The sequence below is a fragment of the Dreissena polymorpha genome, chromosome 10 (genome assembly GCF_020536995.1).
Source record: "Dreissena polymorpha isolate Duluth1 chromosome 10, UMN_Dpol_1.0, whole genome shotgun sequence".
Classification (NCBI taxonomy): domain Eukaryota; kingdom Metazoa; phylum Mollusca; class Bivalvia; order Myida; family Dreissenidae; genus Dreissena; species Dreissena polymorpha.
In genome coordinates this window covers 87,842,010-87,867,945 of record NC_068364.1, presented here as the reverse complement: position 1 = coordinate 87,867,945, position 25,936 = coordinate 87,842,010, and the positions used below count along the sequence as shown (strand labels likewise).

The window sequence follows — 25,936 nt, the reverse complement described above, 5'->3', positions numbered from 1 at the left end:
CAAATCCGTTTACTTGTACTTACCTCGTGCAATCCTTTGGAACCAATTAGCAGTCACTACACTGAGAAATTTAAGTTGCAAATGTGCAACCCTTCATGCTCAAAATAGTGGATATATGTTCCGAATAACTTCCCTTCCCGGATTATATACGCCATAGTAATTCCTTTTCTATATGGTTGATCATCGGTGTCATATTCAGCAGAAATACTTTCTGTTAAATTAGAATTGTGTGAACACATTTTTTTATTGATTATCGACTACATATAAATCAAAATCTATTTCATTGTATTTATTTGTTAAATAAGTTGTAAATGTTTAAAGAACATGCTCATTGACAAGATCGAAAATACCTGAATTACTAGCATAGTGTTTACAATCTATTGAAATATGTGATGCCTGCGTGGTGCAGGGGAGGCACGCTATATTTTGCTCATAAAGATCCATGATTCTAAAACCGGGAAAGACACACATTTTTTGTTGCGTATAAATATTATAATTTTTAAGTGTTGCATTTATTACTATTTGATTACTATCAATACATTCAGGACTTTTCACAAAAACATTAAATACGAAATTTGTGAACAAATCGGAAAGCAAATGAACAAATCGGTCACAATTGTTTTAAAATTATGCTGTAGCAATTTAACGTTACGTCAAATAATGTATGCGTCAACGTTGAATCCGATATCAACATGTTCATTCGTAAACTTGATCTGTTGCAATTTAAGTACCTGGACAAATAAAATACTTAAAAAAATCAGAAACCACATAACATAAGATCAACTTAGAAAACGAATAAATTAAATAATTATTTTAACTGTTACAGATTTAAATCAACACAATTTGATTGTTGCTATCACAACTTGTTTCATTTGAGTTCATGTATTACTTCAAGCTCGTTCGAAGTCCATAATCCAAGTGACTCAAATTTTATCAGTGGAAAAAGGCTCCGCCCCGTGAGGTTTTTAACATCCAATTGTTTTATTCAATAATGAAAGAATTTCTACTTGACGAAGAATCTTTGCTAAACTATGCCCTGATTTAACAAACCTGTAATTTTATAAACCCCAATGAATGTCTTACTATGAAGCGGTTTAATTGTATCAGCAATTGAGCACTGTGTTTTATACAGCTATTGCATACGAACGTTTGATTGGTTCTGTGAATTATTACCGTCCTGTCACTCAAAGTAGTCCCTCCGTCAAAACAAAAATTCTGCAATCTAATGATTGTTAGACAATAGTTGTCACAACATTAGTTTTCTTTAAAGTCCTGGAAACTGCGTACGTGACTTTTGATGGTTACCTTTAGTATAAATTGACAATCAGCGCCATGCTTCTGTCACATTTAGTATTTGATCTGTGATCAACTAACCATGAGTGGATTGACAGGATTCCTTGTGATACACTGCTTGTTGCAGTACTCAGGTAAACAATTTGGATTTTTTGAAGATAATACGACGTCAAATACATACATTTATACAAAGATATAAATCACTACAACCAACAAAACGCAGTAGTTATAATTTAAATGCAAATTTCTTGGTTGTTATTACACTAGCATTATATTTCAGACGAAAATGCATATACGATACCTTTACAATGCATTTAAAAATTATTTTGTAAAGTGATTAGTGTTAGGTCAACATGTATTCGTGGATATATTGACTTAATATTGATAGACCCATTCCATATAAATTGATGAATAATACACACAGAAAATTCGTAACCTCATTTTTCATTTATTGACGTTTTCTTTCACTGTTGCACTCTTTTTATTAACATTTCCATGTTGAAATAAATATTTCAACATAAAAAACTGTCTATCGACTCTATACAATCAACATTGTATTATTATAACAACGGCAAAAAAAGTACTCGTCATTCTTCAAATGAAAAAAAATTATATCCGATTATTATTATTTGCAACTTAAGCATACACATGCGTCAAATTAACAACATTTTTTATGCATTTTGAAAACATATTTGATTTTCGAGAAAACGTATTATGTAAGAAAAGGCTTTAAATTTTTTAACACAATTCAGTGAATATTACAATCCTTTATCAATTGAGAAAACAATTATGCAGTTAGAAATTATATGTCACATTTAAATTCTAGGAAAAGGTTAACCTTTCATCAAGCTAAATATGTTCGACTCTTAATCACATTACTATTGTGTCCTTAAATACAATTTTTGCAGTTATCTCACAATCTCAGTGAACACACGATCGAATGCAAGTCTGTTTTACGAAGACTGAAGTAGTTGTAAAGATCTGTGCTTGCTTTAACACCAGGTCAAACAAATGCATTTAGATAAATATCATTTTCTGAAAAGCATCACTACTGAGAGCAATTCGTGATTTCAAACATATCATATTTATTTTGTTGGTATGCTGTAATATTTATTAATGTTCCTATCGCGAAAAATAAGAGTAGATTGGTTGCGACTATATATATTTTTGCAATAATTTGTTATCAAACACGTGTAACAGCATTTATAAAGAATAATGTATGCAAAATATGTACGTTACATTATGTTTCAGTTAATTTAAGATATGCATCGTAATATAGTGAATACAATCGAATGTAGCCATCAAACTCAGTGTTAAATTTAAATTAACAAATTTACAAAACTTTTTGCCAAAATTAAGGTTCGGCATAAAAAAGATTGATCGGGTTTTGTAGAAACTAACAACTGTGTTTATGCCGTATATATCTGTCACATATGTTATGCACCTGACTTTGCTGACCCAAGAGGTGTGTCTGCGAAAATGGCCATAGATGATAACCGCATTATTGAATTAATAGTGCATATAGTACGAATTCATTAATTCAAGTAATGTTTTTCAAATACAAAAATCACAACAAAATCCGGACGATATATAATTTTAAATAAATTTCACAGCAGGGCAATACATTGTATATGATATTGAAATAATATAATGCTTTGTCTATAATGAATACTGCAATTTATTTTGCATACAAAATATTATGCTTATTCTTTAATTAAAAGACATAATACTCTTGAACGTAAGTTGTATACAAGAAATTCAATAAAAGTCTGTATTCAAATCTGTCTTATCCTTTCTTTCTTACTCTAATTATTACACGTTTATATTGTTTGCATAACAAATTTAAATAATACAAATTCTTTAAAACAACTAGTCTTTAAATATGTAAAACTGTCGTAAACAATAAAATATTATAAAACACACACACTTGATGCTTTTACATAATATTGCAGAAATATATCGCACATTTAACTCCATGATAATAAACCTTTTATTTTATAGATGGCGCCGTGACCTTCACAAAACCAACGGGAGTAGTGGCACAAGTGGGAGATCAAACAGTTACAGTAAGCGTGTTGGAAACGAGTGTGGACTCAGCCACACTTTTCACTGTGGAGGCAACGACTGATCAGGCCGGAAGTGTTACATTTGCATTTGCTGCTGATGGGAATCCAGACTCGATTGCTAGTTCTACAATCACAGCCGGAGCTGTGAAACTGGCAGCCTCTAAAACCTTAGACAAGGAAATGAAATCATTATACACGTTCAAAATAACGTAAGTGACACATCAGCTATTTGTGTATAAGTCTCTCGCACGCACGTCTGACGTATGTATCATTCATGACAAACAAGCATTCAGTGCATACCATTGTAAACAGAGTTGTTCGTGAGTTCCGACCTGTATTTAATCTATGGCTGCAACACCTATCCCTTCTGTTTGTCTGTATGCACTTTCTTCTGTCTGTCCGTTCGGAGACTAGATGCTGCAATAACTCACCAATAATATATAACTTATAAAATGCATAACCGATGATAATCAAACAAGGTTGGACCATAATGATTGTTGAAAGGATCATGTATGAATTTATTTACCCAAAGATCAAACGTCATGTTACGCTTCATGAAATAAAATCACGTCAAATATTGCAATACAATACAATATATATGGAATTGCCCTCGAGTTTTTTGCAAAATTTAACGTTATCTTTTATTTATTTCATTGCTTCGTCATATAACTATTTTTATTTTATGCTTTCCGGTGGTTTATAGAGAAATATCAGTGAAATAAAACTGTTTGAAACAGTGAAAAATAACAGTGAAAAATAACGATATTTTTCACTGTTTTACTGTGAAATGACGTCATTTTTTCGACGAAATGACGTCATAAATCCAGCGACATTATCCAGTTAAACTCTTTTACAATGTAAATAAACGGTACAAAAAGCATAAAATAAAAAGAAAATTTGTTGGAATCGATGGAATATCGATTTTTATTCACTCGTGATCATAAACAATACATATTTTCACTCGTGGCTGCGCCACTCGTGAAAATATTATTGTATATGATCACTCGTGAAATATAATCGATATTCCATCGAATCCAACAAATATCCTCTATATATACATACATATTATGTTAGGGTTATAAATTTTTTCGCCTTAGGCATCTACGAAAAAAGGTAAATGATTGCATCAAACAAGTACAAATAAATATATAAGGGCAATGAACAGTTGTCAAGTGATTTGGATATCCACCAATATGGAATGTCCTTTTTTTCTGCAATACTATCACAATCTTATGTTATTGCTCGTACACAGCGGCACCGATAGTGCGTCGACTACTGCAACTTTAACAGTCACCCTAACTGTGACAAACAAGCTGGAGTTTGCAAAGACAAGCTACGCAGTTTGTGTAGCTGAAGCCACTGTTGCAGGTACACATATTTTCACCCAATCTCAAAGCTTGAAGATGCCGAATCTTTATCTTTGCAGTATCTCTTGTTTAAAAAATATTTATTTCCATGTAGAGGTATGGTTAATTCGTTCTGGATATACTAATAAGTTGTGTTTTGTGTGTCGTTGTTTTTAAAGGAGAATACCTTCATATTAAAAAGCGTCCACATTTTGTGGCTTTAATAATTCCGTAGCATTAGCCACATATTTACGGAATGCTCAAAAGACTCCAGCATTCAGCGAAAGAAACCGTATAACCTGCAACACAAACTTTTTTACAGCCCAAAATAATAGGCAATATAACAAGCATAATATGTGTGATGACTTCAAATAATTAATCAATATTCACTGAAAATGTATATGCTTCGATATTATGCTTTACTTGCAAAATAAGTCGATTTATTTTACAGTTTCAACTTCTTTGTTAAACACAGCGTACGTTGATTTAAGGTATACCGAGAAGGAATACAAACCCTATTAACTCTATTGAAGGTTTATATCACAAACCAATAGATGTTTCATTTTTATTGTATCTAAATGGTATTGTTATTGTAAAAGATAACTGCACTCCATGCCATGCTGCATGTGTATTTCAGTGAATAAGTCGCATATTCTTGATATGATAACACAATTAAATACCTCGTTCTGAATAATATATAATTTAGTATTGAAGTCAAATGCTTTATCACTATATCAACAGGGACTGTGCTTGGGACCTACACAGCAGTTGATGCTGTTTCAGGAACAGACAACGTAGCCTACAGTAATGGTGAGATATGATTGTTTTTTAACCAAAATTTAAAGAAATATTTCAAATAGAAAATTAGCTGTAATGATTTGGAGGCAAACGGTGGATATTTATTTATTTAACGAAACATTCAATAATGCAACTATATTGAAAGATTCAACACATTTTTAAACATTAACGTGTATTTAAAGCATATCATTTAATAAAAAGGTCATGGGCAGAATTTAGTTATGTAAATACATGACATTTATTCTAAAACGTCTGGTGTAAATTGGCCTGTTATTGTTTTTGGTCTCCGTTTATGTCATAAAACATGTCTGAAAAAAGTTTGATGAAGATTCAATGATTATGCCGCCCGCCCAACCGATCGTCCGCCCGCTTGCCCGTCCGCCCATCCGCACGCCCGCACATCTGCCAAGTATGTTCCCATAGTACGCCACGTCAAGAAACGGCCGTAAACAAATTGTAAAATATACTATTGTAAATCATGGAGCGAAATAATTTAATAATATTTTTTTATTAATTTTAACCTAGCCCCTAGTACTGACCTGACTGTGGACGCCTCAACTGGCGCGCTCAAGGTTGCGACGGGCAAGACACTGACAAGCGCGCAAACTGGCGGCTACACCACAACGATAACTGCAACCGCTGCGACTGTGAGCGGTTCTTCGGCCCCCGGTACTACTGAAGTGAAGGTCACGGTCGGAGGGTGTAGCGGAGCTGGTAAGATCCAGTTCATGGCCATTTTACTGTTGACCCCATCGCTGATCACACGTTTAGTGTCTCAACGAATGTGCATTTAAACATGGACTAGCGGACTTTTTTAGTAAATTGAGAATGAATAAAATATCAGAATTCAAAGTTGTGTTAAAGATGTTTATATTGTCAAAAAATTATGGTGATTTACATGGATATTGTAAAAACAAAGATTTATTAATTCTTTAAATAGTTACTGCATGAACAATTTACTATTTCATAAAATGTATTTTACATTAAGAATTCAAAACAAGAAGCTTAAATGCAAAAAGATATTTAATGCGAAATAAGGGTAGACTTTGATAACGCATATACATGGGCGTTGAAGAATACATGGTTTTATAATTCACTCTATATTTTATTTCTGTCTTGGTTTGCTGATGCATTTGCTTACGCTTACATTGAATCGATATACGATCATAAAGAATAACAACACTTTAATTAATGTTCGCTCCAATAGTTGGAATAAGGAAATAATAACAAAATACGAAAACAGTTAGAGACATTAAGCGATCAGAAGATAAATATGCCTAACCGCAACGAACTTTGGTGAAATCTAAACTTAGGTGATGAGCACGATAGTGCGATCAATGTTTGGTGAGAGCGTTCATAATATAATACTGGGTCTCATTAGTACATTATTTCGATCATTATTCTTTCTAATCATTCTCCTCCTCCCAATCATCATCATCAACATCATTGTAATCGTCATCATCATCATCGTCATCATCGTCATCATCATCATCATCATCATCATCATCATCATCATCATCATCATCATCATCATCATCATCATCATCATCATCATCATCATCATCATCATCATCATCATCATCATCATCATTATCATCATCATGATCATCATGATCATCATCAACATCGTCGTCGTCAGCATCAGCATCAGCATCATCATCAGCAGCAGCAGCATCATCATCTTTATCATCATCATCAGCATCAACATCATCATCATCATCACCACCATCATCATCATCATCATCATCTTCATTATATCTGGACTAAAATATTCAACATTTTGGATTGAGCGCATGGTAAAGTATGTCTTGTATTCGCTCACAGAGCTTCCGAACATATACATATTTCAAGGAATTGTTCACACAAGGAATAGTATTTGTTTTTCATTATACGTATTGATGCCATTTCAGCATGCATTTAAATTTTTTTGGACTTAGAACATGACTAAGTCATGTCTTTTTTGATACGCATTAATGCATCTACGAAATAAGGCGTTGTATTTCTTTAAAGGGACTTTTTCACAGATGTTGGCGTGTATTGAAGTTTGTCATTAAATGCTTTACATTAATAATTGTAAACATTGGAACTAAATAGCTCCAATAAAAAAACTAGATAACAATTCATTAAAAAAAGAGTTATCCTCAACTAGGCTCGAACCACTGACCGTGGGAGTAAAGGTCAAGCACTAACAACACTCGGCCATCAGTGCTTATACAGTACGAAGTGTCTTCGTAGTGTCACAAAATATAACGATAACAACAGAACTCTCCGCATTATATAAACGTTTCGCGTTTGTAACGCTTTATAATGGTAACGTTTTTAAATCGTCAAAAGATGCATATATTTGATATTTTTGCTTGTCAATTTTGTCAATTTACCATAACGTAAAAATGTCCTTTTGAATATTTGAACATCAATTATAATCTTTGAATACGGTAGTCGATCATATCGAGAATTTCCACACCGCAATATATCACGTGTAAATCGGAGTTCTCAAATTTTGGAAGGGTTTATTGTTTGACCCCATACTTTTCAGTAGCAGATTGTGTTTCATGTCTACTCCTATCCACCAGTTGCATAAATTGGTTATGAAAAGTTTCCGCACAAAACCAAACAATGAACCACATATACCTTGCATGAACATTTGTATAAGCCATATTATTTATTGAATAAATAAAAAATGACAATTCGTTTTTTCTATTATAACATTTTACGACAAAATACCGTTCATCCCGCAACAAATAAAAATTATATATACGGTAGAAAATCGCTTTTTCGAATGCGTTGAAATCATCAACAATAGTTTCATCCATCAATCCACCCAAAACCCAACCATTAATCCACCCACCGATCGAACCAACCATAAACCAACCCTCCCAGCTAACACCCACCCACCCACCACACTCCACCACCCATCTACCACCCACCAAATACTACCATTCAGCCATCTACTCATCCAAAACCCATCCACACATAGACATATTTAGTTGCAGCTGGGCGTTCATTTAGACGAAAATATTGATGTAAATAATTCACATTACATGTAGGTAACACTCAGCACTTGTTGTATATGTGTTTCTATGAACATCCCATATATTGTGTGCGATGTATAAAGTAAGAATAAAAACCCATTAAGCGTGTCTATATGGTTTGAACAATATGGTACTTCATATAAATCCGCTTCTGGTGGTGCCTCTTCTTGGTCTTATCAGGCATGTGATTCCAGAAGGATGTTTTTCGTCCGATCCTACTTCCTTACCCAAACCTATTTGGCAATGGTGCCGCGATACTATTGTAAGCAATTTAGTAGTGGCGAACAGAGGAAATGATATAATCATGTTTATATTTTATGCAAACATGTTTTTGAATGTGTAAAAATGTTTGATAAACATTTATATTTAAACCTTTATTAGGTTAGATATTTTTAAATCTTTTATAATTGCATTACTTTTGGACAAGGTAACGTATCCAAGGAGATAACTGCAAACCAGGTGTATTTAAAATGACGAAATATTTGTCTTTAATCATAACAATATATGCCTTATAAAACGCACTTGTTTTGCAAAACTTAATACTAAATTTACAAGGTGTTTCAGATAAAAGGTAAATATCGTATTAAACTTGATCCATCATTGTGTATTTGTATTTGTTTGTACACGCTGGCTAAGCCATTAAAGGGATACAACTCATTATAATATTAACACTGTAGTGCCAGCGCAGTTAATTGTCCCACTCTGGATCATCAGACGATTTATTGCATAAACCAATCTTACGGAGGAGTCCGGATATAGCCGGACATTAACATTTATCAGTATTTGTATTGGCTGCATATAGATTGAAACCATTCCACAGTGAAGATTTGAGATGATTTGTATATCATGCTATTCAGTTGAATTAGATTGTTTTCAGAAGGGGCAATAACATTTTCATCCCCGAGCCCAACCACAATTTCCGCCTTCGTCGAAACCAGCACCGCGGGCACTGCTCTTTTTACCGTAACAGCTACAGGTGGCACAGCTTCTTATACATACTCATTTGTTACTGCTGACGGTAACCCAAGCGGTATTGCTGCAATAGATGCATCAACCGGCGAAGTAACCCTTGCAACATCGAAGACGATCGATTACGAAACAAATACACAGCTTGTTTTCAAAGTAGTGTAAGCATCAACCTCAAAGTGTTCAAATGCGTAATTTGCATTTCTACACCATTAAGAGGAACGTTTTTGCTTTCGGTATATAACCTTAACATTATTTTCTCATTAAAAGGAGTAAATTATTATGTTATCGAAAGCGTGTAGAACATTATAAGTTATATATTCACTAGAAGAAGAAGTAGTAATAGTATTAGTTATTAATTATAATAGTGTATTAATATTATTTTTATTAATAATAATATTATTATTATTATTGTTATTATTTTTATTATGATTATTATAATTATTAGTATTATCAGTATTAATATTATTATTATTTATTATTATTATTATTATCATTATTATTATTATTATTGTTGTTTTTTTGTATTGAATAGGGCTGTTGACAGTGCTTCTACAAAGAAAACAGCGACGGTGACGGTAACTCTTTCAGTAAAGAACATGCTTGAGTTTTCGGCAGCTACGTATGCAGCCTGCTTCAACGAGGGAGCTACAGCAGGTATCACTTTGAAATAACCAAAGCTTCTGAATAGTTTCACTGTGCAAAACGTGCCTTCTTTTTAATTTAGGTATTTTTGTGTGTCAGAAGACAAAGTTGTAGAAGACAAAAATCAACAAACTAAAACTAAAGTTGCCTATTTAAAAAGAAAAACTGGTTAGCTATGATCAACTGGTTGAAATTTTTTTTTTGATTTTTTTAATTCTAAAGCAACATTAAAACCTATTACCTTCATGTTCACGTTTAAAAAAAAAATAATTTTGTTAATATAATAGTCGTAAAATTATACGGTCTAATTCCACCAATACGTTTTTTGTAACATAATTAGCTACATTGCCAGTAAACACTTAAAACCGTTATAGTACCTATAAACAAATACATGGTAATGTTAATTTTTCGTTTTGTTTTAATTGTACGCTGTTTGATATAGGTACCGTTATTGGGACGTTCACTGTACAGGATGCTGTAGCAAATACGGATGCCGTAACATACAGCAATAGTAAGTTTAATTTGCATTCAAAGTTTGAACATTTTGTATCGTTACTGAAAATGCCTATTATACCAATTGTGTAAAATCAACATAAACAACTTATTAGTTGCATGCATTTGTGAAAATTTCTTTATAGCGCATAGTGAAAACTGTTAAATATAGCATTAAGTCCGTGCCTATTTCTTATTTTAAAGGGACATGTTCTCAGATTGGCAAAATTACAATATTCAACATAATTGTCATAAATGCAAACAAGAGTAAATATATGATATTCAAACAATCGAGATAACATTCGTGACTAAGAAACATGTTTGTGTTTTTCGTTTATGGATGATCATCAATACAAGTCGCTTAGGGTTTACCTTCGCTGTATATCTCAATTTATTGCATGATCCAATTTGAGGGCTTTATAAATTGTTTTTTGTTATAATTTTTATCTTGTTATGTGTACTTTAATGATTTAGGACTATGCTAACTATAAAAAATTATTTTAGTATTTTAGTAGTTTTAGTTAAAAAATACACACATTTTTAACCAGTTCTCCTTAAAAGAAAACAAATTAAGGTATTATTGAATCAGAAAACAAACAAAAAACATTTGCACAACAGACACAAAATAATGTGAATATTAAAGCAGTAAACTTACTGCGGTTATTCTCGACTGATTATGTGCATATTGCCAATTGCATAATGCCACTATTATATCGTTGAATATTCATAAGCATCTATTCTATATTTACAAAATGTATTTAACTAGCACCTTCTACTGACCTTGCTGTGGACTCCTCAACTGGTGCGCTCAAGGTTGCGACGGGCAAGACACTGACTAGTGCGACATCTGGCGGATACTCGACAACAATCACTGCAGACTCTGGAGCGAATACAGCTGCCTCAGTGGATGGTACAACGGTGGTGACAGTCACCGTCTGCAGCGGAGCTGGACCAATCCAGTTCATGGCTATCTTGCTACTGATCCCACTTCTGCTTACTCGTATTTTTTAGTTCATAAACGAAAATAAATAAAACACATAGACTCGATTAATTTATTGGGTAAATTGTTGAAGATAACATGAGTATCATACTAGTGTGCAGTTGATAAATTTAATTTGCCAAAATAAAACATGGACTTTTGCATGAATGATTCAAATAACCGTCACATGTACAGTGAATGCCATCATATACTTTGACAAATATAAATAAAAAATGCAGATGCTTTTGATTCAATATATATTATTACTCTGAACATTGTTTTTTTTCACATTTCTTGTAGTTTGTCTATAGTAAAAATGTGCAGTCATGAATCGTCCCTCTATGAAATACCTGTTGGTACTCGATATTTTGGGATGATATTGTTTGTACCTTTACCTCTTTTGATTGCTTTCCGAAATAAAGTTTATCTTGATTTTTGTAGCAGTTTCTTGTTCTCGTGTTTCTTGTTTTCTCGTGTTTTCCAAACCACTTACACCTGTAATATTTGGTAGTATTGGTAGTAGGCATAAAGTAATACTCAGCCCCCCACCAAAAAGAGAAAAAATGATTTATGGAGATGGTTTAGAAAATCAATATACGATAATGTAAAGCTCTGCAATCATGTGAGCTTTAAACATGAATGTATATAAATGCCCATAATTGTATCTTAAATTACAAAATAAACGCCCATGTATATACAGAAGCGATTGGAAACACATTATTTTGTTCTGATAGTAATTGTGCTTCTTACCGATGTGATATATTATCTGTTGTTTGTAAATGCGTTTTGGTAGTTGAACGAAAACACAAGTCATTTCATTAAATGCAACAAAAGTATTTATTAGCTGAGAAGCATACAATGCTTTTTAGCCATACAAAAACATCAAATAACCCAAACGTAATGGCACTGATTATACGACTTAAATTTGCGGTAATGATAGAGGTTAACAAAGAGTTAACTGATTAATAGAAGGCTTGTTATTAATCAACATTGTGCCCTCCGACAATTCGTGTTTACACGATTTAGAAAAACAAACCATATGTTTTGTAGATGGAGATTGCATTTTTATATTTAAGTATAACTAAACTTTATTTCATCTACGGGATGCAGGCACAGATTTTTCCAGGTCATATTGAGAGAATATAGTGCATGTGGCTAGGAATGAAATGAAATATTGTGTGGCATAACGTATTTGGGTGTCCGTTTATTGAAAGAACATAAAACACAATGCAAGTAACCCATCTGAGGAACTTGAAAATAATATTTGTATCGCGTGGATAATTCGCATAGTAAGTAATTTAGTTTTATTCAAAGTCATGCACGTTTGATTAACCACAATGTTTACATCCGCTGAAACTAAAACCGCTTATGGTTAAACCTGGGAGGTTGATGAAAGTTTGCGTTTTGATGTGCAAAGTCGATGCTGCAGTTTTATTCACATAAGTGAGTCAATATGTTGTTTATTTCTGAAGCCGGTCTGAAAATTGACGGTAATTACAACAGTCTTTAGTGAATTATCAACTTAAATTGTTCGTTTATAAAACAATGCAGTTCACACAATATAAACAATATTCATTGAGTTATTTGACGAAAAATTATAACACAAATCCTCGATGTAGTATGTGTAAAGTGACCAAGAGACACAAATACGCCCATTTAGGAGTCTGTGGTACAGTGATCTGAAAAGTGTGTATTAGTTTGTTATACAGATAAAGGCACAGACATGAATACAGCAAATAAACATTTACCCGATGCATCAAATATAATAATATTTAAATTTTATGTCAATAAGTAATGTTGAATTTTAAGTTAGGTCTGTATTTGAATTGACTGAATATCCCATTTCATCAATATGTTTAAAACAAAGGATGTATAAATATTATTTGAGCTTTTCTGAAAGGATCTCTGATGATATTGATGTGAAATAATGATGATGATGATGATGATGTTGAATGCTGATGATGATGATGATGATAATGATGATGATGATGATGATGATGATGTTAATGATGATGATGATGATGATGGTCTTACATCCCCCACTAGTATGTCTTCAAATATTGAATTAAATAACACTCGGTAACATGCAGTCGGCGTTCTTATTGATCTTCTTTAGTCTACAGTCGAAGACAAACTCCGTAGGGTACGGCTACTTAAGAATTGCTTGTGGTTAATAAACTGTATGTCAATAACTTAACAGTGATATTTGCGAAAGATCTTTAAGTTTGAGAAGTGTATTTATACCTAAAATGCATTGGACTTGTATTGCAACGTGTTGAATAAATACGATATTCAGGTACTCTTAAATGGGGTGTTCTTAATTGAATGTGTCGGTCCTGGCATCTGTATTTTATTTGATCTATTTAAATTAAAACAGATATATCAAGGCTATAACAAATGATATGTCATGAGTTTGTTTGAAGTTGTTTGACAAGTACTCGTCGTAAGCAGTATATTTATAAGGAACTTTAGTCTGTCATTCATTAATTAAAATATTTTGTAATAAAACATCAGTTTCCCGTGAAGTATGTCAGAGGGGGTAATCACGTGATGATCTAAGGGAAGTCAAGATAACGACGTCCGTGCCAAAATGGTATTGTTCGCCGTTTAATGCCCTGTATTAATTTTATTTAATTACTTAATGTCGCTCACTTTCCAGCCATAGCAGCAAGACAGTGATAAGCGTGTTTTTTTGTAGTAATATTTGTTCTATATCCGTCCTTATCCTCCGCAACATTTCTTAGCGGGAGCTGTTTGCAATGTCATTTGTGATCTTTCCTAAGTTTAACTTATTGTATAACTCTTCTGCATACAAACAGATACTTATTCATTTTTAAAATCCGTATACGAGTATTAATTTAATGTTTATATAACTGTCTGGTACGGAGCGCATCTAAAACCTGTATTATCAAGTTTCATGAACCAGAATTGCGCATGATCTAAATGGGTTTCAGATTTGAAATGATCGAAAAGTGATGCCGTTTATGGGAAAACGGAGTTTCTCATTTGATACATGTCTTTGATGAGCTCGTGTACGTCACGTTATTCACACAGGTTGCAGCTATATGTGCGTATGCGCGTTTGTGTAAATTGGATGGTATTTAAGCAAGTATATAATACGTATTGAATGGCAAAATTGAATTGTCACCCTTAGTTGTTGATTTATTTTGCTAGATTTTGTTAAAAATATTTCATGTAATGTTAAGATGTCAACACGTAAATGATGTTCATAATAAACACGCTATGTTTGCAAATATCAAACCGACATTTCCAGGCAATCATGGAATCGAACTAAAAACAACGCGTCGTTGCAGTCAATGTAGCCGACAGTGCCAGCCAAGTAGTGGCTTCAGCCGCCATGTAAGACACTACAAATGACAATCCCCAAACCGGTGTTGCAGAAAGATGTATTTTTACAAGGACAAACTACAAATGCACATATATTGCAAAGCACAAATCTGTATAGGCACAAACCGACAAGAACACCAGTACCAGCAATCTATGTCGCCAACACGCAACTTTATGTCAATGGTTACGAGTGTAATGATGTAGTTTTGGCAGAACAGATTGTCGCATGAGTAGACTACACAGTACGATATGAGATATGAAGAATATAGAGAATACTATGTTAGTGTGATTGTGTACTTAAATTTATCCCACGAGTGAAGAAAGGTTTACATAGCGAGGCTTGCCGAGCCTTGTAAGCCTTTCTGACACGAGTGGGATAAATTTAAGAACACAATCACACTAACATAGTATTCTATTTATCCTACAATATTGTTTTATTTAATTTATTCCTAAAATAAAAGCAAAAACACATGAAATTAACTGAATCTTACATTGCGTAGTAATATTTATTGTGATCTTTCCTGTTTACCCAAATCGAAATAGTCCTTAAGAATTCCACGCAAAAGAAAAGTAACGAGACAAAATATCGCTTTACGCCTCGATTCAAATTTAATCAACGTTCCAAATGTAACACACTCAAGTAGAACACAGACGGTTGTGTTCAAACTACAATTCTTGTTTCACCACTGTAAAAAAACAAAAAACAAACATGGCTCCCGCCATTTTGAAATTTACAAAATGTGTAGACACATACCGTGGCTACGTGAAGCATGATTCAGCATTTATTCCCGCCGATATTGTTAATTTTAGTCTTTAAACAACTCTTCTTTTTACACACTTTATATTTTTTTACATAAAATTATTGTTTTTCACATTCATAATATTATAGTAAGCCATCGTAAACACACACACACACTCGTAAACTCGTTAAACGACTGCGTACCCAATGACCTAAATGCCTCAATCAGGGGTGAAAGGCCAAAAAAACTAGTCCCTACGTAATGTTCTAAAAATAAGTGTGGATGAAACCTGATCTAAAGAAACTGCGAAGAAAACCTTATATTTTCTTTATGAGTCGTATTTGTTCTATAAAATCATTTAGCTGTAGGATAAATATATTTTTGTGTAAGCGGAAGATGGTCACGTACAAAATTGTTGTTAAGCATAAGCAAGTTAATTTAATGTGATATTATCACCAAGCTTGGCAATATTAATGTTATTACTGAAACTAAACCATAATTATGTTGCTGACTGTTTTTCTTTTTTACTTTTCTAATACTCGGATAAGACTCACCGGTACCCGTGTGAGTTTTCTGGCAGTTTAAACATCCGCTATTGTAATTTTCAATGGGTTGCATTTGTATATTAGTTACACATTGTCCTGTCAAACGAAGTTTTTCGGACATAACGCAATTTTACTTTACCTAAATATAAATTGTATTATGGGCAGCAATCTAGGCTTTGAAACGATTTCTCATGATTTAGAATTTCGAACGGTCATAATATGCATTATTTTACCTCCAAATTATTTACCTTTAGTACAGTATTAGAATAATGTAGGTGTCACGTTTACATGAAAAATACGAAGAAAGAACTTCATCAACTCTGGCATTAGCACATATATCGGTTTTGTAACGTTTAACATCATCTAATATGAATAAATGAACAAATACATACGGCCATTGTTTCAATTACTTTAAATTGTAACTGTTAAACAATTATATTATAAAATATGAAGAAGCTTTGAACCAAATAAATGTTATATACGTGTAGTGTGTATTGATATGCAGTATTGCACATCAAATAAGTACGTAGTATTGCTAATCTGAATGCAAGCTAATACCTTTTGACGTTGTCTGCACGTTTAACTATTGACTATTTGTAAATAGCGATTAATTCGGGTAGTTTATGCGTGTGTACAGTAAACATGTTATGTTCTATGTCCTAAGCCAATTTAGGAATATGAAAGAGATTAATTACATAAATTCAATGTATGTTATGTATTAGTACAATCACTAACATTATTTAATAAATTTATAACTACTAAGTTTATTACGAAACCTACACATTTACTCGTAGCTGTTGCAAAACAACAGCATTAGGTCTCTGTGTCGTGTGAATTGCCTTAAAGGGACCGTGTATTTGATTATCAATACGCGAAGCGCAATCAAGTAGTAGAAACAAGCGTAAAACAAATGTGTCTATCTGTTGGTACCATTTCTTCGGCAACTAAAGTAATGAGTGTTATTATCAATACAAACAAAGCAACTTCAGGAAGTTTGTCTCTACCCGCTTTTAAATGCGAAGTCTATGGTTTTCAAGATATAGATTCATTTCATTGAAGTATGACTAAACTGGAGATTCTTTGTGGGAGCAAGGTGCACATTTCTCCATGTCAGACTGAACAAATATAAAACTGGAGGCTTGAGTGTAGTAAGAGATAGTGTTTTATAACCGCTTGTTGAAAACAATAGTGAAATAAAGTTTAATACGGTTTTAAATAATGTTTCCGTTTAATATGCAGATTATGTATTTTTGTCAAATACTTTTGGATAAGTTTATTCATTCAATTGTAAGTAATATATCATTGTAAAGTAGAGCTAATGTGTCTTAAGTCCGCTCGGTTTGTTTGATAAGTACTCCTTGCTAGCGATTTATTATTTAATTTACTACTTCAGTATGCCATTAACTACTTTTGAAGAACAGTGGTTGTGCGTTTCTTTAAACAACATTAATCACAAAGCAAAGCAATCATTTGATGAAATTGAATTTTACAGCGCGTATTGCGCAAACTGTTCATATGGTGAACGATATCATTTTACGAAAGTCATGCACGAATGGAACAATGAACATGCAACACATAATCATAGAAACAATCAGAGTGTCTAAATGCGCGCGTACAAATAAGTACTTCTAATCAAGGGAAATAATAATGATGGTGGTGATCAAAAAAATTTAAATAAAAAATGATTATGTTTAAATGCTTTAATGTGATGTTTACATTCGTTTAAACTAAAAAATATTATGGTTAAACTTTGGAGGTTAAGAACGATTAGCTTAGTGTTTAACCGAAACGCCTTTAAATGGATCTTGCGAAGGCGATTATGTTAAGCGTTATGCTTTGTAAAATCAATTCCATTTAAAAAGTGTCACACAATACGCCTGGAAAAAAGGGCTGGGTTACATTGATCATCAACCGATGTATTAATTTGTTATACAGATGTTGTCTCAAGAATGAATACATCATTTAACACCGCAATGCGATTAAAACATTTATTTAACGCATACACATTTCATCTAGTTTAATTTAAATAATAAAGGCGCAATTTCAGGTTAAGTTTGCAGGTAAGCAAACAGTACACTAAATTTCAGTAAACTATCTCTATCAAAACTCAAATTATATAATAATTTAAGCAACAGTCACCTCGTTTTTTATACAAATGTCATACAATTCACTGTCCATCTTAGTCTACATGTAAAAAAACAACACCAACGTTTTGCAAAATGCCCGAATCCAAACTCCAGTTATTATTAGGGAGCTGCTGCTATGTCAGGCCTACCTGTATGGTACCTACATACACAATTACCGTTTGAAACCTCCTTCCGATTATAATTTATTGAGCAAAAGTGTAGTTTAACTATTGTTCACGTGACATTTAAATGATCAGACCCCCAACATATGCAATGCCAAACTAGATATCTATGGCAGCTTCCTACACACATCGAGTGCAATACCTCCATTCAAACTGTGTATCTATTCAGTGAAACTTTTTTTTAAGTAACAGTGATCTTGACTACGACCCATCAAGCCCTTATTACAATCGAATGCTCAATGCACGCTTGCAATATTCAAAGTTGGCTGGTTTCAAACTTGGTGGAGATTATATTAACACGATCAAATCAAAAAGTTTAATGATGATCCGATGTAAACTATAGGGGTAAGGGAGAGAAAAAAAATAATTTACCAACTTTTTAAGTGGATAATGCGATTTGGCTAGTTAATGAAAACAGCCGAGAATTTTTTTTTGTCACGTTTCATTATAATCCGATTTAAATCGCTTGGATAATTGTTCCCATAGTACGCACCTTTCTAAGGAGCTCATATAAACGTGTTGAAATGTTTTAGATACTGACTGAATGTAATATTAAGAGTTTCTGAAAACGGACAGTGCTATTGCATATTATATCTCTCCCGTGCATTTTTCATTCCAATGAAACTGTTTTTAAATATTGCATTTTCCTGATCAATGCGATCAATTTCAAAAATTATAAATACTAATTTAACAGCAACCATTCTGTAAGCATGTGTCTAGAAAAATTGAATCAACATGCAGAGAATTATGTGCGCTTTATTCATCACCGAAACGGTAAATGTGTTGTCCCCAATTTAATAGTAAAGCATTTTATTATAGTATGCGCATTAACAGTATATGCTATGTTTATAGGTGTCTTTCACAACCGCTGTTTATTTTTTGTGTTTTCACATACTACACCAATATCCCGGAAAGAGAAAAAATAATGCATTTGAATATCAACCGTACTTCCGCTTTGACAGCTGACGACAAAAATGATTCGATGTACGATGAGAATCTAAATTTATTTTTAGCGCAGATTCATTCATACAACACAAGTACGCAATTTGTTTCACGGATCATTTTAATTTTCTGCAATGATATCTATTCAAACGAAACACGAACACTAACTCCGATCCTAATAAAAAGACAGTTCCATTCGGCTTAGAGGACAGGGACAGTCATGTAAAATATCGAATATAATATTTATTTTTTTAAACAACTGGTAGCAAGATGAGTTGCAGATAATTGGTCAGTTACCACATTTTAACAAACTCTTTTGACCTATTAATTCTTTTCAGCTGTATTCAACAGTGAAACATGCGCATAATATCACTTTAATATACTGAAAATGGACCCCCATCCAGGAGGTTACGACAGTGGGTGCCCAGTACAAATTAATAGACAAAGATTGATCAAGTTTAACGCGTTCTTGATCTGTACGTGAAATACCTTGTATACACTTTGTCAGCTTTAGTTTAATTATTGCAAAACAAAAGCGCACTTATTTAACAAATCACAAGAAACGAAAGACAACTCTTTCGTAATTTTATATAAACGTGTTATGCAATTATCTCCCTTGATACGTTAAATTGTCGTGATACGTTTTTTACTTCATTTTTGAAGAATGTGCATAGAAATACACACAATATTTTACACAAACATTTTTGCACAAAATAATACTAACTTAAGCTCCAGTAGATTGCTCATGACAAAAATTAATCAAATATTAAATATATAAACATATATGTAGTCAAAACTAGTTTTAAAACATGTTCCAACAAACATCTTTACATATTTTTATACTACGCTTGCATTCAATACCAAACTGATCATATAATTTTCCTTGTTCGCTACGACTTTATTGCGGACCATATAATAGCGAGAATGCAGCCACAATGGTAAGGCGCGTATTTCTCGGTGGTTTTCTGAGCCAGCGTCTTTCCAGTGGCTAGCTTTAGCACGCCTGCAGCAGTGCAAGTACAATCGCTGTTGGTGTTTCCGGCAAGTAAAATAATACAATACAAAGAACTACATTATTACAGCCGGAAAACACTGAGTCAACATCTCCAGTACTCCATTCTTTATAACTATGATGCAGAATAATACTTAATACAGGCACGTTTACACCAATATAAAAACGTTTATTTAGTACCTTAATCGCTTTTGAAGTGACTTATTTAAACCGTTAGCATTGAGCGTAGTATAAAACATTTAGGGTATGGGATATAACTCAGACACTTGAAAGTGACTAATAAAGGATCTTATGCAGTGCGAATCGTCTTAATGTATTCTCTTATACAACCATGACGTTTGAATTTAAAAGTTAAAACGCTTATCGAGTTCTTCATATATGCAAACCAAATATGAAATCCATCGACGGAAATACGGTAAGTAGTTCAGGCAACCGCAGCACACATGTATGCGACTTACTTTGACAAGTATTGAATCGTTTGTCAATATGAGAAAAACACACTCTGAAATAAAATGTCTGAGAATGTATTTATATTGACTCCTGTATTTACGCGTCGATGGACAGCGTAACAAATGTCATTGTGATAGTTATACGACAGTAACACAAACATTATATGACTAACAGGAAAGCATGCGATCTCAAACTAACCAATGTGTAACCGAAAACACATGTTGTGCTTTATGCATGTTATACATAAACAAACCGATGCGAAAAAGTCAATCCGAGGTTATAACATGTTTTACGGGCTTCCGATTATAATTCTTGACCCCACAACTAATGGCAATATATATCACGGCAGTTCATCCGTTGTTAAATATTTGGACGAGGTGATTTCATGCCGACATTAAAACTGGCAATTTTATAAACGTAAAAATGTATGCCATATCTGTACATGGTATCAGGCATATCATATACACAGCGAACACTTTACGAGAATTATTTAAATTTGTGTCTGGTTTCCTGAGGTCCTTACTTCTATTATCAAGTGCTTTGAGGCATTCAACAATATTTTAAGAGGCACATAATAGTGTATCGTTATACTTTTCATTACTGGTTCAGGGGCATTCGTATAACAATTTGAAAAGTTGTAAATGAGTCGTTAATAATTTCACAAAAGACATATTATTTTTTTAAAGAGAAAATATTATTGTATTATTTAAATTTTCAAACAAATATTTTTCACGCACTGAACAGGTTTTTTTTTAACAAAAACCGATTGAAATACGTTTTCAAAGCATACTAATAAGTTTTAAAAAATCACCATCATCATCATTATCTTTATCCTTATCTTAATTATGTTCATTGTCATTATTATCATTTTTATCATAATCTATTACATTCGAATAAACACAACTATCATCATTATGTGAATTGTCATTTGCATATGTAAAGTTTTCGACAGAGAGAAATGAAAATGAACGATAAAAGAACGATGAATATATGGTTTTCAAAAAAGAACTGTCTAACTGACATATCCAAAGATCCTCCTCGTCCTCCTCCTCTTCATCCCCCTCAAAATCGTCACCATCTTCTACTTCCTCTACTTCTTCTTCATCATCGTTGTCGTCGTCGTCGTCCTTTTTTTTCGTCTTTTTCATCGTATTATTTTTTCCTCTTCATCGTCTTCTACTTCTTCTTCTTATTTTTCATTTGGTCTTCTTTTTTTTTCTTCTTATACTTTTCAATCAACACATTTTCTCTTTGTCTCAACTCTTTATTTTCCTTCTTATACATCTTTAACATCAACTGCTTACTTCAAAACACACTATAACGCCTTCGTTTATTTCAATACATCCACGTATACCCGTATGTTTTGCAAAACGTAATATCATGTTTATATGTGTATGAACAAATCTGTATTGAATAATGGGAAAACAGTTAATGTCTTTGATCATGGTTAATACTTGAAGTATTAGCAATCGTCAAAAGCCTCAACATTTGTCAACAGTTTGGTTCTAGCTCTTCTGAATCTGTAGTGTAGCGTGTTTCTAATCAACGTTATATCTTTCGAAAGATCACGCATACTTGTTTGCAAAATGCGAAATATAAGATTCGCATATGGGGATTGATTTTATTTCAGTATGACTTTACTTGAGATTCGCTGCGGGAGCTAGGCGCATATTTCTAAATGTCAAGCTGCGCGACTAGAGTACTTGTCGCTGGGAGTGCAGTGAACGATTGTATTTATAACTTTTTTTGGAGAAAAAAAATGAATGTAATTTATATGCGGTTTTGAAGAACTAATGCAGGTAATGAATTCATTACAAACACTTGGACTATTTTTAATCATTACATTTTAAGTGATATATCATTGTAAAGTATATATATCCTGTCATGAGCCGGTTCTATTGTGTTTGCTGATTGCTCAATGATAGCGATTTATTACGTTATTAACTACTTATGTGTGGCAGTAACTGCTTTAGAAGAACAGTGGTTATGCGTTTCTTTGAACAACAATAATCACAAGTAAATCATATGAGGACATTGAAATGTATAGCGCGTATTGCTCAAACTGTTCAAAGGTCTGGATTACATTGATTGATTGAACCGATGTATACATTTGTTATAGAAATGATGGCTCAGGCATGAATACAAAATTAAACACCGCATTGCGATTAAAACATCTTTACCACATAAACTTTCCATCTAATTTAATTTTAAAATAATAAAAGCGCAATTTCAGGTTAGGTTTTCATGTAAGTAACTATTACACTAAATTTCACTTAACTACCTCTATCAAAACTCAAGTCATTAAATACTTTAAGCAACAGTCACCTTGCCTTTTTACAAAAGGCATAACATTCAGAGACCCGCTTTGACTAAATGTAAAAAAACGCTTTGCACAATGCATCCATCCAAACTACAAATATAATGATGTAACTGCTCTTATGTGTGTAATAAATATGACAAAGACATTAAATTGACAAACCCCATATGCAATCAAAAGTCAGGCTTACTTGTGATGTAACTACATACACACAATGACCGTTCAACACCTCTTTGAGATTATAAGTTATTGAGCAGACACCGTAGTTCTGTAATATTTCCCGTGACATTAAAACTGATCTGACTTCCAACATATTCAATCACAAACAATATATTATTGTAAGCTTCCTATACACAAACTATACACAAACATTGAATGCAAGGTCTCCATATAAACTAAAGCTATTCAGCGGAAACGTTTTTTCCTTTTTGTAATCATTGATCTTGACTTTGACCCATCAATCCTAAATTACAATAGATGCTCCATGCACGCTTGTTATATTCAAAATTGGCTGGTTTTTAAACTTTATGGAGATTATATGGCCACGATTAATGATGATCCGATGTAAAACTATCAGATTAAGGGAGAAAAAAAATGTTGATCCACTTTTAAGTGACAAATACAATCCGGCTGGTTAAGAAAAACGGCCGATATAAACTTAATTTCAAGTTTCATTATAATGAGAATTAAATTCTTGGCGAAATAAAGCTGACATCAATCTCCTGCACACCGTCCAAATGCTCGTCAGTCAAAGTTGTTCCCACAGTACGCTCCCTTTTAAGGGGCTCATTAAACGACGTGTTGAAATAGTGTAGAAACTTTTAGATATTGAACTTATGTTAGATTAAGACCTTCTGAAAACGTACCGTGCCATTTCATATTATATATTTTACAAGCTCATCGCATTTCATTGAAACCGTGTTCAAATATTGCAATGTCGACGATGCGAACAATTTTCAAATTATAAAAAACTAATTAAATTGCAACCAATCATTAAACATGTGTTTACAAAAATGATTCCACTTACAGATAATTACTTGCGCTTGCATTAATACGGAAAACGATAAATGAGTTGTATTCCATTGAATAGTATAGCATTTAATATAATCAAAATTAAACCGGTCTTGTAGGTAAATGCAGTGCGTGCAAAGCCCTTCTTAATCAACAAAGATGGATCAAGTTTAATGTGCTCTTGATCTTTAAGCGAAATACCTTTGTTACACGTTGTCAGCTTTATTTAAACAAGTGCAAAACATAAGCACTATTAATTTACTGATCATTAAGTAATGGCAGACAACTCTTTCGTCATGTTATATAAGCGTGACTTGCAATGATTTCCCTTGATACGTTCTTTATCTGTGGTAATTTTTGCACAAAATGAAAATAATACCATCTTAAGCTCATAAGCTGAATTCTCATGACAAAGATAAATCAAATATTAAATATTAAAAAATATTTGTCGTCAAAACTAGTTTTAATACATGTTTTTAACAGACATCTTACATGTTTTAATACGATATTTGCATTCAATACCAAATTGATCATGCAATTTCCCTTTTTCGCTATTACTTAATTGCCGACCAGATAATATCGAGACTGTTGCCACAATGGAATCACAGATTGGTCGGACGAATAGCATCCTTACTGAAATCACGTGCTTGATAAGACCAATGCGAGGCACCATCAGGGGAAGAGGATGGACTAGCATTCCTCTTAATGCTATTACGAACGCAGCAAGTTATACAAACCTTATCATTATCATAACCACCATTATCATGACGCTGACGACATCGACGATGAACCATAGTTAAACCGAAGCAAAGTTTGTATTCTTTTAACGACGCAACAAATGCGTGTGACTTTATGCCAGCCTCATTTATGTTGGAATGGTCATATTTAGAAAAATCGATTGATTTGTAAGCTTGCAAAACCTAGTTCGGGCACTATTTTTTATATGAACATTTAACGTTTGTGTGTTAACCAACTGTCACTATAGTATTATCTAGATCTTTGTGACTTATTAACCGTTTATTTACCAAATGTGATCACTGTGAGTTTACTCGTCTTTGCAAGTAACATACGTTTATCATAACTGCACTTTTGATTTATTACAATATATTTCTGTAGTCTTTAGACACAGTCGTGTCTGAAAACATCTAGAATTATTCATATCTGAAAGTGTTTATCTTCATGCGCGATAATCCGCAAAGTGAACAATTAACTGTATAATTAGACATGTATGTTCGACCATATCCTTACTACCTTATGTCTTAACACAGTGATTTTATTAGAGGATAGGTTGCTATGAACGTTAACTTCGTCTGAATGGTTTGTCACCGATCATTCCGAAGAAAGCTACACTAATTACAGGTATAAATAATAGTACATCAAGCAGTTAAATTAATAACACACAACCTAAAAACACCAGTGCTGCCAGAATTGACCTCTTACTAAAATGAAACAATCAATATAGTTTACATCATTGCACATTTAACATAACAGATCCATAGTTTTTAGCGAAAGATAAATAATTTGCTTTGGCTGTTATACATTTTGTATCCCTTAAAAATGTTACACACACTACCCGTTTACATAAATAAACAAACATGCGACTGAGATAAAAGCCTTTCAAAGCGTATATTAATGAAGTGATTTGC

The 25,936-nt window shown here is 33.0% G+C and overlaps 2 protein-coding genes across 3 annotated transcripts in view; one reads left to right on the top strand and one right to left on the bottom strand.

The window, feature by feature from the left end:
* LOC127847784 (mucin-5AC-like) overlaps nt 1-12,053 on the top strand; it is a 49,490-nt gene extending 37,437 nt beyond the window's left edge. Inside the window, exons 1-9 of one of the 2 annotated variants that reach the window (XM_052379925.1) lie at nt 1,246-1,427; nt 3,295-3,568; nt 4,612-4,727; nt 5,447-5,515; nt 6,029-6,217; nt 9,413-9,662; nt 10,037-10,158; nt 10,589-10,657; nt 11,405-12,053. In XM_052379925.1, coding sequence (XP_052235885.1) covers nt 1,376-1,427; nt 3,295-3,568; nt 4,612-4,727; nt 5,447-5,515; nt 6,029-6,217; nt 9,413-9,662; nt 10,037-10,158; nt 10,589-10,657; nt 11,405-11,649 — 1,386 coding nt within the window. In that variant the 5' untranslated portion in view covers nt 1,246-1,375 and the 3' untranslated portion in view covers nt 11,650-12,053. Of the gene's footprint in view, nt 1-1,245; nt 1,428-3,294; nt 3,569-4,611; nt 4,728-5,446; nt 5,516-6,028; nt 6,218-9,412; nt 9,663-10,036; nt 10,159-10,588; nt 10,658-11,404 lie in introns of those variants that run through there. The other variant, XM_052379926.1, reaches the window with a different exon arrangement.
* LOC127849311 (uncharacterized) overlaps nt 1-25,936 on the bottom strand; it is a 209,247-nt gene that overhangs the window by 142,718 nt on the left and 40,593 nt on the right. The window lies entirely within an intron of this gene.